This window comes from Humulus lupulus, chromosome X (assembly GCF_963169125.1).
Source record: "Humulus lupulus chromosome X, drHumLupu1.1, whole genome shotgun sequence".
Taxonomy (NCBI): Eukaryota; Viridiplantae; Streptophyta; class Magnoliopsida; order Rosales; family Cannabaceae; genus Humulus; species Humulus lupulus.
In genome coordinates this window covers 215480167-215494327 of record NC_084802.1, presented here as the reverse complement: position 1 = coordinate 215494327, position 14161 = coordinate 215480167, and the positions used below count along the sequence as shown (strand labels likewise).

At 37.8% G+C, this 14161-nt stretch overlaps 2 protein-coding genes across 3 annotated transcripts; both read right to left on the bottom strand.

Moving 5' to 3' along the window:
• Positions 1-4541: 4541 nt before the first annotated feature.
• Positions 4542-5738, bottom strand: LOC133806755 (uncharacterized). The gene is made up of 2 exons (XM_062244844.1): positions 5462-5738; positions 4542-5320 (listed from the first exon to the last, which is right to left on the bottom strand). Exons 1-2 carry the CDS (start codon positions 5736-5738, stop codon positions 4542-4544), a joined length of 1056 nt encoding a protein of 351 aa, XP_062100828.1.
• A 1954-nt stretch (positions 5739-7692) lies between these two features.
• On the bottom strand, positions 7693-11585 carry LOC133803253 (uncharacterized vacuolar membrane protein YML018C). 2 transcript variants are annotated; one of them, XM_062241222.1, is made up of 9 exons: positions 11210-11354; positions 10361-10393; positions 9995-10263; positions 9518-9735; positions 9006-9076; positions 8789-8890; positions 8422-8539; positions 8187-8322; positions 7693-8091 (listed from the first exon to the last, which is right to left on the bottom strand). In XM_062241222.1, exons 3-9 carry the CDS (start codon positions 10241-10243, stop codon positions 8029-8031), a joined length of 957 nt encoding a protein of 318 aa, XP_062097206.1. In that variant the 5' UTR covers positions 10244-10263; positions 10361-10393; positions 11210-11354; the 3' UTR covers positions 7693-8028. The 2 variants fall into 2 exon arrangements, with proteins under 2 accessions (XP_062097206.1, XP_062097205.1); XM_062241221.1 differs by having other exon boundaries at positions 9995-10393; positions 11210-11585.
• Between the last annotated feature and the right edge of the window lie 2576 nt (positions 11586-14161).

Here is a 14161-nt window from a genome sequence, read left to right as displayed (position 1 = left end):
GAATAAACATAGATTTAAATTTAGAACGAGAGTATCAAATTGGTTTATGTGATTTAGGGCTGTATTCATTGCTTCCTATTGCTTGAATTGACCATAGAAAGGGAATTCACATTAGGTCGAGTTTTCTATTTCTTAACTCAAATAGTTAACACTTTTGCATGCCTATCATTTTAGTGAGAAGAGTTTCAGTAGTAATTGCATTAAAAATTAATAGAGTGGATAGTAGAGAAGATTAGGATTCCTAATTGTTTCATAGTGAATTTAATCCTTGTGTTCTTGTTATTATTTGATTTCTGCAATTTTCATTTATTTCTGTTTTCTTATTTTCAAATTTCACAAATCCAGTTTTTATTAGCCAAATAGAAACTAGAAATTAATTATTTGGTAATTGATAAATCAGTCTTCGTGGGACGATACTCGTTCTTATCAAGATTTATTACGAATTGTGATTACGTATACTTGCGTAGCTATAAAATTCGCAACACTTCTGCTCCTGCTCCTGGGGCTTATGAGGTTGTGTTGGGTGAGATGGCCAGACTATCAAGTGTAGTGGACGAGGTTAAGGCCACTCTAGGTATACAGAGACGTCTTTTTGAGTTTCCGAAGACGTACCCCGTGAAAGCCACCGTACTTGATTCATCATTTGTACAGTATATTCCTGCTAGATATGAGGACTTCAAGACCAAAAGAAGGACTTACCAATGGGATGAGGTCATTCTTAATTTCATGAAAGGAGATGCTAAAAAATACAAGAATCCTTGGGGTGATTGGAACGAGGTCTACTTCCACTGGTGCTTGGAAAATCGTCATTGGGTCCTTTGCGAAATAAATTTCACTGATTGGATGATCACTGTATTTGACTCAGATCATTCCAACTTTAGCCATAATAAGTTGTCTGAGTTGATCAAGCCTTGGACTAGGATGCTTCCATCTTTACTCAACGCTCTTGGTATGTTTAAAGGACACCCCAAGTTGAAAATAGCTAGATCGAAGATCACCGTTCCAAAATTTGATTGGCGGCGCATGTCCACTCATATTGTCCCACATACTAACTTCGGTTTTTCATAACACTTTTTGTAACGCTCTGGTTACCCCAGAACAGTTACGGTGAATGGTGAACCGGAAATTTGGTTAAAAACGTGCTCTAAGTGTAATTAACAGGTTAAGGTGAAAAACAATAAAAAAGAAAGGATATATTTTATTAAGTATATAACTGCTCATGAGCTTATCAAAACATTTATAAGTTATTTACAACTCAAAATGGTCACTACTGTTTCAAATTTACAAACCCGCCGACCTAAGTGACAAAATAGGGTAAACCCCCTAGTTCCTCTGAGAACTCCTTGGCCGTGGTGGTCAAGTGGCCGCATATGTACACATCACCACCTAAGCTCTCCACTCAAGGTTGGGTGAGCTTTTCTTTCCCTTTACCTGCACCACATAGCACCCATGAGCCAAGGCCCAGCAAGAAAACACAATATAGCATGATATAACGTCAACAATGATCATAATAATCATTCAGGACTATCAGTCCAAAACAGATAGGAGACAATCGCAAAAGTCACTAAGATGGGGACAATTCCCTTTAGCCTTGTGACGATAGGGTCACCGGGGCTTAACAGGTAAGTGAACCTTTCATTAGCTTAACCAGGATAGGTGCATGGTGACTGGTCACCAACATAACCTTCCTCATGACCATAGAGTCATAACCCTGGAACATCGTTCCCTAACCATGTGACAAGCGGTCACCTAGGCCTTAGGTCCTGGCTCTGAGTAACTAGTCTTAGACTAGCCAAGCGCTTATAAATTCATCGACCTTAGGGTCGGTCTAGTGTTAATGCCTTAGATTCATTCAACACTGACATCGATTAGATCTAATCTTCATTCGTCCCTGTGTTCAGGACGCTTATGCCGTTTTTGACTCTTAGGTCAGTGTCCCTGACTAGTCAGTGCCATATACAAGTAAGCAACATTCACTAGCATTTAATATGAAATCCATGTCCACATTCATTAATCAACATGCCTCAATAACAAATACGCATGTCATATATACACAGGGTGCAGTTTTCTTACCTCAGATTCGAGCTAGAATGAATAAAAGAACAACCCTTGAGAACGATCAACCTTTAGTCCTTTAGCGGTCACCTAGTCATAACCAAATATAGGATACCATCAATAAAAATGATCAACATAGCTTCCCAAACCAATATCTAGCCTCCAGGACATCAATCCAAACTAATCCAAGTAGTAGGAATGATCCCGAGGCCTAAAACCATGTTCTCGGGGCCAAAACACTCAAACGGGCTCAACCCTGCTCAAGAGCTGCGGCCCTGGCTCCTTGGGTCATGGCCCCCAGCCACCTCTGAAACAAGGGCCATGGTGCCCTACATCAAGGGTCGCGGCGCCCAGCAGGCATAACTTCCCCACCTGCTTCTTCAAGTAAGGGTCGCGGCTCTCTAAGAACAAGGTCGCGGCCCCCAACCCTGGGCCATTCCCAAACACGTTTTCAACTTCCAGAAACCTCCAAAATCATACCTAAACATTCCCCAATCATCAAATCAAAGTTCCCAAGCTTCCCAATGCTCCAAAACCATCAAAACCCAAGGCTCAATCAAGCCAAAAACTCAACGATTCACAAAGTCCAATTCAAAGCTTAGAAACTCTAAAAACTCAAAACTTTAAACTTAGATTACCTTCGATTAGGTTGTTTCTCATCAAATCCTTCGGTCAAGAAGCTTCTAATCTTTCCTAGGATCGATATGCCTCGATCCTCGCTTGATTCTGACTCCTAGAACTCAAGATATCTTCAAAAACACTTTGAACGGTGAAAATGAACTACGGAAAGAGAACAAGAGGTTTTCTAACGTACGTTCTATCTGACAAGCTACTTCAAGCTTAAGTAGCTTCAAATAAAACCTAGTGCTCGGGGTCCCAAAAACACCCCCGGGGACATTATAGTCAAAACTTCCAGAATTTCATCCTGATCTCAATAACTCCCAATTTATCATCAAATTAACATTCTTATTACCCAATAATTGACCCCGTTATGACAAAACCGCTAATCCATTATATAGGACCGTCTCATGCCGAATAGCTCGAATATATCTCCATAATAATGGGATCTCATTCACATACCACAATATGCACCCAAATATACAAATATACCCTTAACGGGCCAAATTATCAAAATATCATAATACTCAAATGTGGACCCACATGCATGCATATAACATCATATTATAATATAATTCATATAAACATGCATATTATCATTTAATGGCATAATTAAACAGTTATGGCCCTCCCAGCCTACTAATCCCGCCATTAAACCACAACGAAGAATTCGGGGCATTACACTGTTCTCCTTTAATTTTCAATACACTCACAAATGCAATTTCTTGGTTTCAGCGGAGATTGCGACGTATTCGCCATCAAGCACTTGGAGTATATTCTTGGAGACATTCCCTTATCATATGCCATCGAGGACCACATTCAGTACTTCAGGGTTATTTATCGACATTTTTTACGAGAATGTGTACCCTTTACTTTTTCTATATGTTAGAACATTTATTTTGATTTCTCCTTAGTTTTGTATATAAACAATGTCATTTCAATGGCTATTCAATGATACACAATAGTATATTTCTCCTTAGTTTTGTATATAAACAATGTCATTTCGATTAACAAAATCCATTAATACACAAATAAAAAGATTAACAAAGACCATTAGTACCCAAATAAAAATTTTAACATCGATGCCATAAATTTCAAACACGAACTTTACAAGTTGCCCTATTATGGCCTAGACCTCCACATATGTTGCACTTGCGTTCTACAACCACTTTCTCTCCATTGGAAAGATGTCGTTTCTTCTTAGGCCTACCTTGTTTCTTCTTTGGACGACCAACTAGGTTTTTTTGCGCAGGTGTTCTCACTTTTATTGTCATAATGTCATGTGGAACAATCCTTACTTCCTCGTTACCAGTAGGATATATAGATTCTGTGTAAGAGGACCTCCATGTCTCAATTTTAAAGTAATCTGAACATAGCGAATAAAAGTTCACCCCTTGCTTAAGGGATCCAGATAGTGCATGACACACATGGGATACCAATAAGCTGAAACACGCCACATGTGCATGTCTTATTTAGGAGGTCGACTTCACCATTCAGCTCACCATCTAACACATGGAACTCATGCCTCCCTATTGCATAAGGGATCAAGAATCAAGCTTTCTCAGCCATATCCACCAAATCTTTCTCATAGGTCAGTGCAAGAGTTGTAGTTGTCTTCTCGCTAGTTTCTCTCCTATCACAGAACCAAGACTGCAGTGTGAAGCAAATAAATTCGACGAATGTAGTTATCAGAAAGCTTCTAGCGTCCCGGGTCTTATTGTTGAAACTTTCAGCATAATTGCTTGTCATTATATTATACATAGTATCCAGGAAAACTAACATTTAATAGTAACGTGCATTTACAAGATTTCATAAATTAAAATATAATTCACAATGACATACCTATTTCTAGGAAAGTAAGCATGGGATCACTTATCAAAACCCATGCCTTCTAGGTATTGAGCAATAGTTGGGTCTTTTGATTTTATTTTTTCGAAGTGAGCGTGGAACTCAGATTTCCTAAAAGCATGTGCCACATTATAAATCAACACATGACAATGATCAGTCTTGAATTTAGCAACCACATTCATACTAATGTGGTGGTAGCAAGCACCGTGATAGGCATTGGGGAAAATAGTTTCCAAGGCATGTGTAATACTTGCATGCCTGTTAGATACAAACGCCAAGTCCTCCACTTCCCCAATCACTTCCTTTAGCTTTGACATGAAATACTTCCAAGAATCATGATTCTTACTATCCACAATACCAAATGCAACTGGATATAGATGGTTATTTGCATCCAGCGTGACTGCACATAACATTTTCCCACCGTATTTTGTCTTTAAAAAAGTGTCGTCCACACATAACACAGGACCACATGTACGAAACCCTCTTCTACTAACTCTGAGTGAGAAAATGCAATATTTGAACCGATACTCCTTAGTGACAAAATATGTCAATGTCTCGGGATTTTTCTGTTGAAGCATGAACAAGTACGATGGTAACTTCTGGTAGGATTCTTCCAATGTCCCTCTGACATAAGAAAGAGCCTTCTCTCGGCATCTCCAAGCTTTTCCATATGACAACTCAATGCCATAATCATTCTTAATGTCTTCTCTTATTTTGTTTGCCATGTACGCATTCAATCCAGTCTGATATATTTTCTTTATGCAATGACCAATAACTCGAGGTGCAGCTTGACGATGGCCTTTATGTCGGAGGTCAAGTGAGCAAGTGTGTTTATTGGTGAAATGAGTTATCTCAAACATATTAGATTTAGGCATTCTCTTCCCCCTCAATCTCCACCCACAATCAGGATCCTTGCAAGTGATATACCAAACTTCAGTACCTGACTTCTTCACCACAAACTCGAAGTTCTGCTTCATTGCATACAAGTGTGCCTTCGTCTTCAACTCTATCTTGTTCTCAAAAACCTTCCCAACTTCTATTACTCCACAACTCACTCCAGATAACGTGGGGATAACATAAGAGGGGCATGGGATATCTTCAGCAGTATATGCCGGAGATCCATCTATTTCTATCCTCTTGTGTAGTTGGACGACTGCTCTCTGAGCTAGTAGTCCTCCTTCCTTGGCTTTCTTGATGTCTTGGCAAGGGTCGTACATTTAAATTATCTAGTTGAACCACAGGTAGCATCGACAACCGATCCTCGGAGTTATCATCAGAACTACTGCACCCCTCAACTCTTTCATCATCATCACCAAAATGGGCAACTGGATCATCATTGACATAAGGCTCATACCCATCATCATGCGGGAGATTTGTTGGGGGAAAAAAGTTTCATTATGACTAGGATCTCCCATGCATACACTTGGCCCAGGAGTTGTTTGTGGAACAGCCGTGCAGGATTGATTATTATTTTCCATATTAACACTCACTCTAGGAGATGGATTAAGAACAACAATGTTCTTTGCAATCGAACTAACGCATAAAGGAACCTGATGTCTTAAGGACTTCGAATTGTCAAGAGTAAGAGCACTAACTCCTTCATCATCTGTGATTTCAATGGGATCTATGCTAAAATCATTGCATATAAACGACACTTCCAACTTTAAGTCAACCAATGACCTATCCACTTTCAGCTTTGAATACAACTTCTCCAATAATTCTATGTAACCAACATCAATTGGTACTTGTATTATAGTGTTCAAACCAGCTTTGAAATTCAATTTCTCTCCTTTCCGTTCCCAAACACCGTTGTAAGAAACAATTATATTAACTCTGGAACCTGCGAATTTACAAAAAAAAAAGCATAAGAAAATTATAAAAATAAAGTGTAATCGATGATGAATCGATGCCTATGAAAATTTGTATTGCAGTTCAACATCAATGCCACATCGATGACATTTCAATGCATAATCGATGCTGATGGTTGCCATCTGTACGCGATTCCATTTCGATGTCATATCGATGCTGAACCAAATCAACATATATGGCATCGATTCAACATCGATATTATATCGAACATAACATCTAAATTATATGTTCGCCCCAACATCGAAATTTCATCGATATACCATCGAAATGTCATCGATGCATAATCGATGCTGATGGTTGCTATCTGTACGCGATTCCATTTCGATGGTATATCGATGCCATGTCGATGTTGAACCAAATCAACGTATATGACATCGATTCAACATCGATATACCATCGATATTATATCGAAAATAACATCTAAATTAGATGTTCGCCCCAGCATCGACATTCCATCAATGTACCATCGAAATGCAATTGATGTACCATCAAAATGTCATCGATTTACCATCGATTTTGGAATGGCACCCACATATTTCCAGATCCAAATAAAAGATCAAAAAATGCATAAAAAATATCACACTCAACAGCGGAACAGTTCGAATCTAATATCTAACCATAACATTTCATATTTACAAGTAGATAGAATGAAATGATACTTACCCATGATTTTTTTATCTTAAAAAATGCCAAGAATGACAATTTCTTCACTTGAAATGAAACTTCCAGATTCGAGCAGTCCAATTTCTTCACCGATTTCAGTATATTCGACAATGGGTTGCTGTGAAAATTACTGTAAATGATGGATGAGAGAGAGATAGAGAGAGAAATGTGTGAAGTGTTAAATTTTACTGATGAGGGTATTTTTGTCCAAAATAGGAGAGGGGGCACATTAGTGGGAGAATTTTTATGATGGCGTGTTTAAAAATTTAACTATATTATGATGCATATAGTGTAAAATTTCCCTTTGCAAATTTACAATGTGTTTTTGAGCAAGAAAATATCTTGCATACGGATCCTTTCATTACCGTCACACTTTCTTTTCTCTTCTGTTTTTTCCAAGATGACTCTGAATTATGCCACTCATCTCGCACTGAAGTAATCTGAATCTTTTCCTTCATTATTAATTATATGCTCTTTTGTTTGGAATTTATCACAATATTTTAGTTAATACTATATATAAAACTGTTGCTGGCCAATAATAATTCTAAATATGATCTTTCTGTTCCAAACACACGAGAATTTCTTTCCAATATATACTACACACATACACTGTAGCAGAACAAAACAGGGTCTGGTACATGGTGATAATCCGTAAGTTAAATTGAACTTATCCTTGTCAAATATCAATCAGTCTGAACAAATTTTGTATACACTGAAAAAACTGAGGGTATGCAAGACCCCCAAAAAAAAATTATTACATTATGGGATCAACACTCAAACCAGACCATGGTGAGAGGACAAACACAAGCCTAGGTTGTTGCATTTTTTTTCCACAATCTAGAACCATATCAATTTAATCGTCTTTTTTTTTCTTCCTTTGAACAGATTCCAATACTCCATATCGAGGCAGTCTCTTTTACCTCCATATAAGACTCAAGGTGGCCAAACTAATCCTTTGAAAATTTGAACAAAATGCTATAAGCCCAACTTCTTGGAGAACCAATCCGAAATATTGGCTATTACAAATCCAGCAAAAACCTGAACACCACAAAAGAAACAAACACATACAAATAGTTCAAACTTGCAGCTAGCTCCTGTGAATTTCAACTAAATTCATATTTTAGAGAACACACCTGAGCCGAGCCAAGAATGTAAACTGCTGAATAGTGACGGCCGTGGATCATCATGTCAGCCACCATTGCAAGAGGTATGGTGAGTGACATGCCTAGGGTCGCCACCAGTGGAGTTGTCCATACTACACACAATGCCCTGTGTGGATAGAAGTCTTAAATAAGAAAGAGAAAAAGGAAAAAATAAAAAGCAGATGACAAATCACTAGTTCGATGAAGAGGCTATTAGACGACGTACCAAAAGTAGTCTGAGAGTACACTTCCAACAAAGCCATTGGCAAGAACAACTTCGTCCATTTTGAGAGAGTGAGGAATCGTAAATTTTGGTTCAATTCCCAAAGCAGTCAATGGCCAAACTGGATAAAGCATAAACAAAACGTATTTCTCAATCATGCAAAACAATGCTGCATGATTCTTTCACATAAAATAAAGCTTAATGTGAAGGGTGAGTGGGAGAGTTTAAAACACCATAATTTAATAGCAAAGCAAGATGCTTCTAGAGGCTTAAGCAAAGTAGGATAAAACAGCCAAGTCAACTTTTAGAAAAAAAAATCACAGTACGAAGAACCCTGTAATGACTTTCAGTGTGACAACGGAGCACTTACCAAGCCACCATAGTGCTACAAGCGTAAATAATCCAATATATCCAAACAACTTCTGAACATCAGCATTTTCTCCTTCCTCACCCGAAAACTTTTTAAGAAGCACTGCAATATGAACATCAACATAAACATGAGCATAAGTTTTACTGTCTAATTAATTTAAAAAATTCCAAATTTAATAGAAATTAAATACATATATCTTTGGTCAAATTTCGACAACCTGTAAATAGACCATATGACATAGCCGAGAGGAGGCCAAAAACATCTCCAACAAGAGAACGTTCCCCATTGCTGAGCACATATATATCAACCGTCAAAGTTAATCCTACTACAGAATTTTAAAGTGTAAAAGCATAGCACACATACTGTACATGAATTTATAACTATGAGAAAAACTGAAAAATATATGAAAATTGGCTATCTACTGAAATTCATCCCATATCACATTCCTTACAGAACTAATGTCTATTGTAACCTTGCTGAGGTTCTATTTCATTCCTATGTATATCTTCTTCATAAAATGCACCTAACCACACTTGCATACAGTGCCTGCCAAGTTGCAAACTTGAAATATTTTGAAAACTCAGTACATGCAAATCCAGCATTCATTCGACTTAAAATGTACACTGCTTCCATATGAGATGGCAGAGATGCTCAACCTTCCACTAAATTATACGTGAATAATTAAGATGTATTGTATAATCCAGATCCATGAGGTAAGCTAGAACTTACGCAGAAGATCCTAATTTTGAATCATCAGTAGCCCAAGTTTTTCCCATAGTTGTCATTACAACACCAGCCATGCTAACAAAAACAGCAACAACTTTGGCTACATTCAAAGAATCTTGGCCAAGAAATGCTCCAATGAAAAGTGTAAAGAGTCCTGAAGTAGAGGATAATACAGTTGTACTTGCGACACTCGTGCGTGCAAGCGCAGCATTTGACAAGTACTGCAACCAACAAAGTAATTCCATTTATAAATAAAGTTCCAAATTGTTAGAAATTCTAATATTGCCGTAAGGCTTTTGACCTGTTCATTCAAAAAGAATTTGACACCACTGCATCAAAGCAAGTATAGTTGAATTTTTTTTCCCACTATATAGGGAAATATATGTGGGTTTTAAAATAAGCCCAGAAGACTACTGCTTCAAAAGAGCGATATGTAATAGTTGACTGGTTTCAAAAGAGCAGCCTTAGGAAGTTCCTTACTTCTGTAATAAACCAAATGGGGGCTATGTAGAACCCATATGTAGCAACTTCCCTTGTTGTAAGCTTTCTCTCTTGTTTCAGCACATGTAATTCATCTTTGTGTCTAGAAACCAAAAGTCTTCCTTCTGCAGGGGGTGAAAGGTCTGCTTCACTATCTTTTCTAGTTAACATCCCTTGACTTTCCAGTTCATATTCTTTCTGCCCACCATACTTCAAAGGAGAACTAAATCCAGAAGAAAATTCATTCATGCTTTCTGCATTTTTGCCACCTTTTGAAGAACGACGTTTTAGTAAACTACACAACCAATCCTTAAGGAATGCTACTGGGAGATAAACTACCATAAGAGAAGCTCCAAGATAAGTTACCGCAAATGGCTGCTTATAGTCCATAAATATGTCCTATACAAACAAAATATTGGTCAATTAGGAAAAAAAAAAAAACTTTGGCATAATACAGGACTTGGCACAAGCACACTGTAAGAAATAATTATATAAATCATTTGTACATAAACCACCCAATTTTAAAACAGATAAATTAAGTCAATTTATGCTTGTACACTAGCTCTTAACAAAAAGGGCCAAAGGATTAAACAGATTAATTCACAGTCATTAGTCCCCAATGTAAGAACTTACGAATGACATCATATTTCAAACAGGTCACAGTTTTTCCAACGGTTACTTTATTTAACCATTATATGAACTCGAAACAATTTTAAAATGTATCCACTAAAAAATAACTCATTAGTAGCTTTTAGATGGACAATAGTAGCATAAGATCATCCAACAAGTTAAATATCCTTATGTCCCTCAGTTCCAGAACCGTACTTCTCTCCTAACAAAGAATCAAGCTTGAGCCAAATTAATGTCTGAAATCCACTGCCTTTCTTTATTAGTTCACTCTAACAATCATGGGTCCTTAACAGTATTTTAATTTTTCCACTTTTCCTATAAATTCCACAAAGCATTTTCTCCGTAAGTATACACAGTAGATATACAAATTAAACAAATATGTATAAATCCATATCAAATTCCAATCTATTAAATCAAAAGTCAAAACCATAAGCTAAAATTGAGAACCCATAAAGGATATACAATACAAATACATATGCATCATTGCGAAGAATGAATCTTTCACCTATGTTCAATCCAACACGCTTTGAACAATATAAAGCCACAAATAAGGTCTCTCCAGAAAGAAAAAAAAAATTGAATCACCTGGGTGACTTCTGCTGAGATAACCCATATAACAACTACAGTAACTATGAGGAACAACCCAGACTTGTATTTCCAACCCATCACAAGGCAAGCAAAGACCTGAAAGGAAAATATGAGATTTGTAAAATTGAGTGCTTAATCTCAGATCTTTGACCCTGATATATTCAAGTGGTGACCAGCGTGTAAGCGTGAGATCTTAGGCGGTGGATATTTCGATATTCCGGGTTATATTCAGGCAAGAGATAGATATATGGGGGCAGCAAATCGGGGGAATAAAGAATTCTCTGCAGTAGGAAAAAATATTAAAGCCGAATTTTTTGGTGGGAGAAAAGAAAATAATGAAGAAAGAGAGAGAAATAGAAAGAAAAGAGAGGGAAGTGTTAAAATAAAGTTTGGTGATAATTAACGAGTTTTTCTTTTTAACTCACTTTCTTTTCTTTTTTTTACTTGTATTTTCCATGGAGATATATACCAATTTAATTTTTTTTATGTAACCAATGTAATTATGTTTATATTTAGTTTTTTTTAGGGTAGAACGAGAGATACAAAACACAAACTAAGGAATAGACCTATATGCACAAAGAGCAGAATAAGTCATAGAGTGAACTCCCCCATTCCATGTTTGGCAATACAGTGAACAACAACATTAGAGAATCTATGATTGAAGTTAAAGCCTTTGAAGCTAACCCCAAGACCCCAAGAGGAGCATCTCTAATGTCTTTCACTACTGTGTCTAATTCACCATGTGTTGCAGAAATATGGTTGATCATGTCAATAGCCACCTTGCAGTCCGAGGAGATGGAAAAGCCAGAAAGCTTAAATCTCAAGGCAATGTTTAGACTATGTTTGATTGCCGAGAGCTCAACAGCTAGGGGATCAAGGTCCCTCAATGTAAGAAAATAAGTCTACAGCGACAACTGTCGTCACTGTAGATCAAGAAGTCGTTGCTGTAGACCTACAACGATGACATGTCGCCACCACAGCGACGTCGCTGTAGGTCTGTATGTGTAGAGACTTACAGTATCGACAAAACGATATCGTTGCCGTAAGGTTCTTCTACAGTGATGTCATGTCAGTCGCAATAGGAAATGTATTTTTTTGGGTTGAACTAGGCTATTGCGACGATATATCGTCGCTACAAGTGTTTACATAATTTAAAATTTCAAAACCCCCTACTGCGACCACATGTCGTCGCAGTAAGTCCATGGACCGCCACCATTTACAATGACGACATGTCGTCACAGTAAAGTGTCTGGGTTTATATACCTGCAGCGACGACATGTCGTCGCTGTAGGGTCACAAAATATCAGATTATTGTGTTCAGCAAGCACCCTACTGTGATGACATGTCATCGCTATAGGTATATAATTTTTTTTTAAATTAATTAATTATATTAATTAAAATTTATTTAATAAAATATTAAATATTAATTAAATAAATAAAAACCAATTTATTTAACTAAATAATAAAATCAATTTATTATTAATAAAACTAATTTATTATTAATAAAATAATATTTAATATTAATATGATATCAAGATAAAAATAATTTTGTTCAACTTAGTACAAACATAAGTAGTATACTCTCCAAAATGTTAAAAACAACACAAGATATTAATGAATTTAAAAGAATAATATAACCAAACTAAATGTCATCTAAATTAATCTCAAAGTCGTCATTATTGTCGGGCTACTGTGGTGGTTGTGGTGGTTGTGGCTGCTGTGGTGGAAATTGGCCCGAGTCTGAAAAGTTCGCCATCATGGACTGTATCATATTCATGTCCAAGTTCACAGGCTGAAATTATGGATCTTGGATGTTCGGATTTGCATCTTGCATAAATTGTTGCATCTGTTGGAAGTTGTTGTTCTGGGTCATAATGACTTGACTGAAGTGTTGAACCATGGACTAGAAAACCTCAACTGGTACTGTTGACTGCATTTTTCGCTATCAACCTAATCTGAGAGTTTAAAGAAAATAATAGAAAAAAACACAAGGGTTTTACGTGGTTCAGGCTATAAAAGAGCCATAGTCCACGAGTCTCTAGTATTTAGTGAGCTTGAAGCTTGTTTGAGCCAACTTCAATGGTAGATCTCAGGCAGGTTATATATTGCACTGAGCTACAGAGTTTCTCTCTCTAAAAATCTGAACCCTTTGCAAGGAGATACCCCAGCCCTATTTATAGAGGTTGGGGTCATTAGTGTTAATCATCCATCATTAATACAATTTTCCCCCATTCTGGGGTATTAATTCTGAATTAATACAAAAAGGGTTGCATTAAATAGAGACCACAACCCAGGAGAATTACACAGGGACCATTGCAGAAAGTCGCGTACCAACTTTATGGGGAACATACCTCTGACTATTAGGGTGCGGTGCACGCTTGCCCATGTCAGGCGGCATTGTGGGAAATGCCGATTGTCGAGGGTACGAACTCGACACCACTAATCAAGGCTCACCAAAAGTTGTCAGATGATCTTCTGGTGGCCCATACCCGCAGTGACTGACACCTGGCAATTACTCTAGGCCAGAGGACCAGAATCCTAGACTTGAGAGATGGGTGAGTGAAGAGAGCCTCTCAGGACATGGCCTCATCTGAAAACATCCATGACTTAGAGATTGGCTCGGGACGTGCCTGAGACTTGGCCTCACCTACTTCGGGGCGTGGCCTCACTTGGAGACATCCACGACTTGGCCAGATTGGGTTTCCTGGAAGAGTTCGCACTCCGAGAACCTCATGACTTGTCTTGTTGCTAATTACTCCTAATTGTCACATGTCGGGTGGTGAAAACACAGACAACATTTGCCCCCCCAAGTCTTCACTCATCCTCAGACAGTGGAGACTTAGACTGAGGAGTAATTTGAAAAGGTCTTCGGGGGGGGGGGGGGGGGGGGAGACGTTTGGGCTTCCCTTGACGTCACTCTGGAAATCCACGCCACGTGTTGACTCCCCA

Bases quoted from the DNA above. Each gene is read 5' to 3' on its own strand.
- LOC133806755 (XM_062244844.1), bottom strand. From the start codon at position 5,738: ATGTACGACCCTTGCCAAGACATCAAGAAAGCCAAGGAAGGAGGACTA. The intron at 5,321-5,461 runs GTACTGAAGTTT...TCCGACATAAAG, and splicing joins GTTTGTGGTGAAGAAGTCAG to GCCATCGTCAAGCTGCACCT.
- LOC133803253 (XM_062241221.1), bottom strand. From the start codon at position 11,290: ATGGGTTGGAAATACAAGTCTGGGTTGTTCCTCATAGTTACTGTAGTT. The intron at 8,540-8,788 runs GTAAGTGCTCCG...TGCTTTATCCAG, and splicing joins TGTAGCACTATGGTGGCTTG to TTTGGCCATTGACTGCTTTG. The intron at 8,323-8,421 runs GTACGTCGTCTA...CTATCCACACAG, and splicing joins GTACTCTCAGACTACTTTTG to GGCATTGTGTGTAGTATGGA.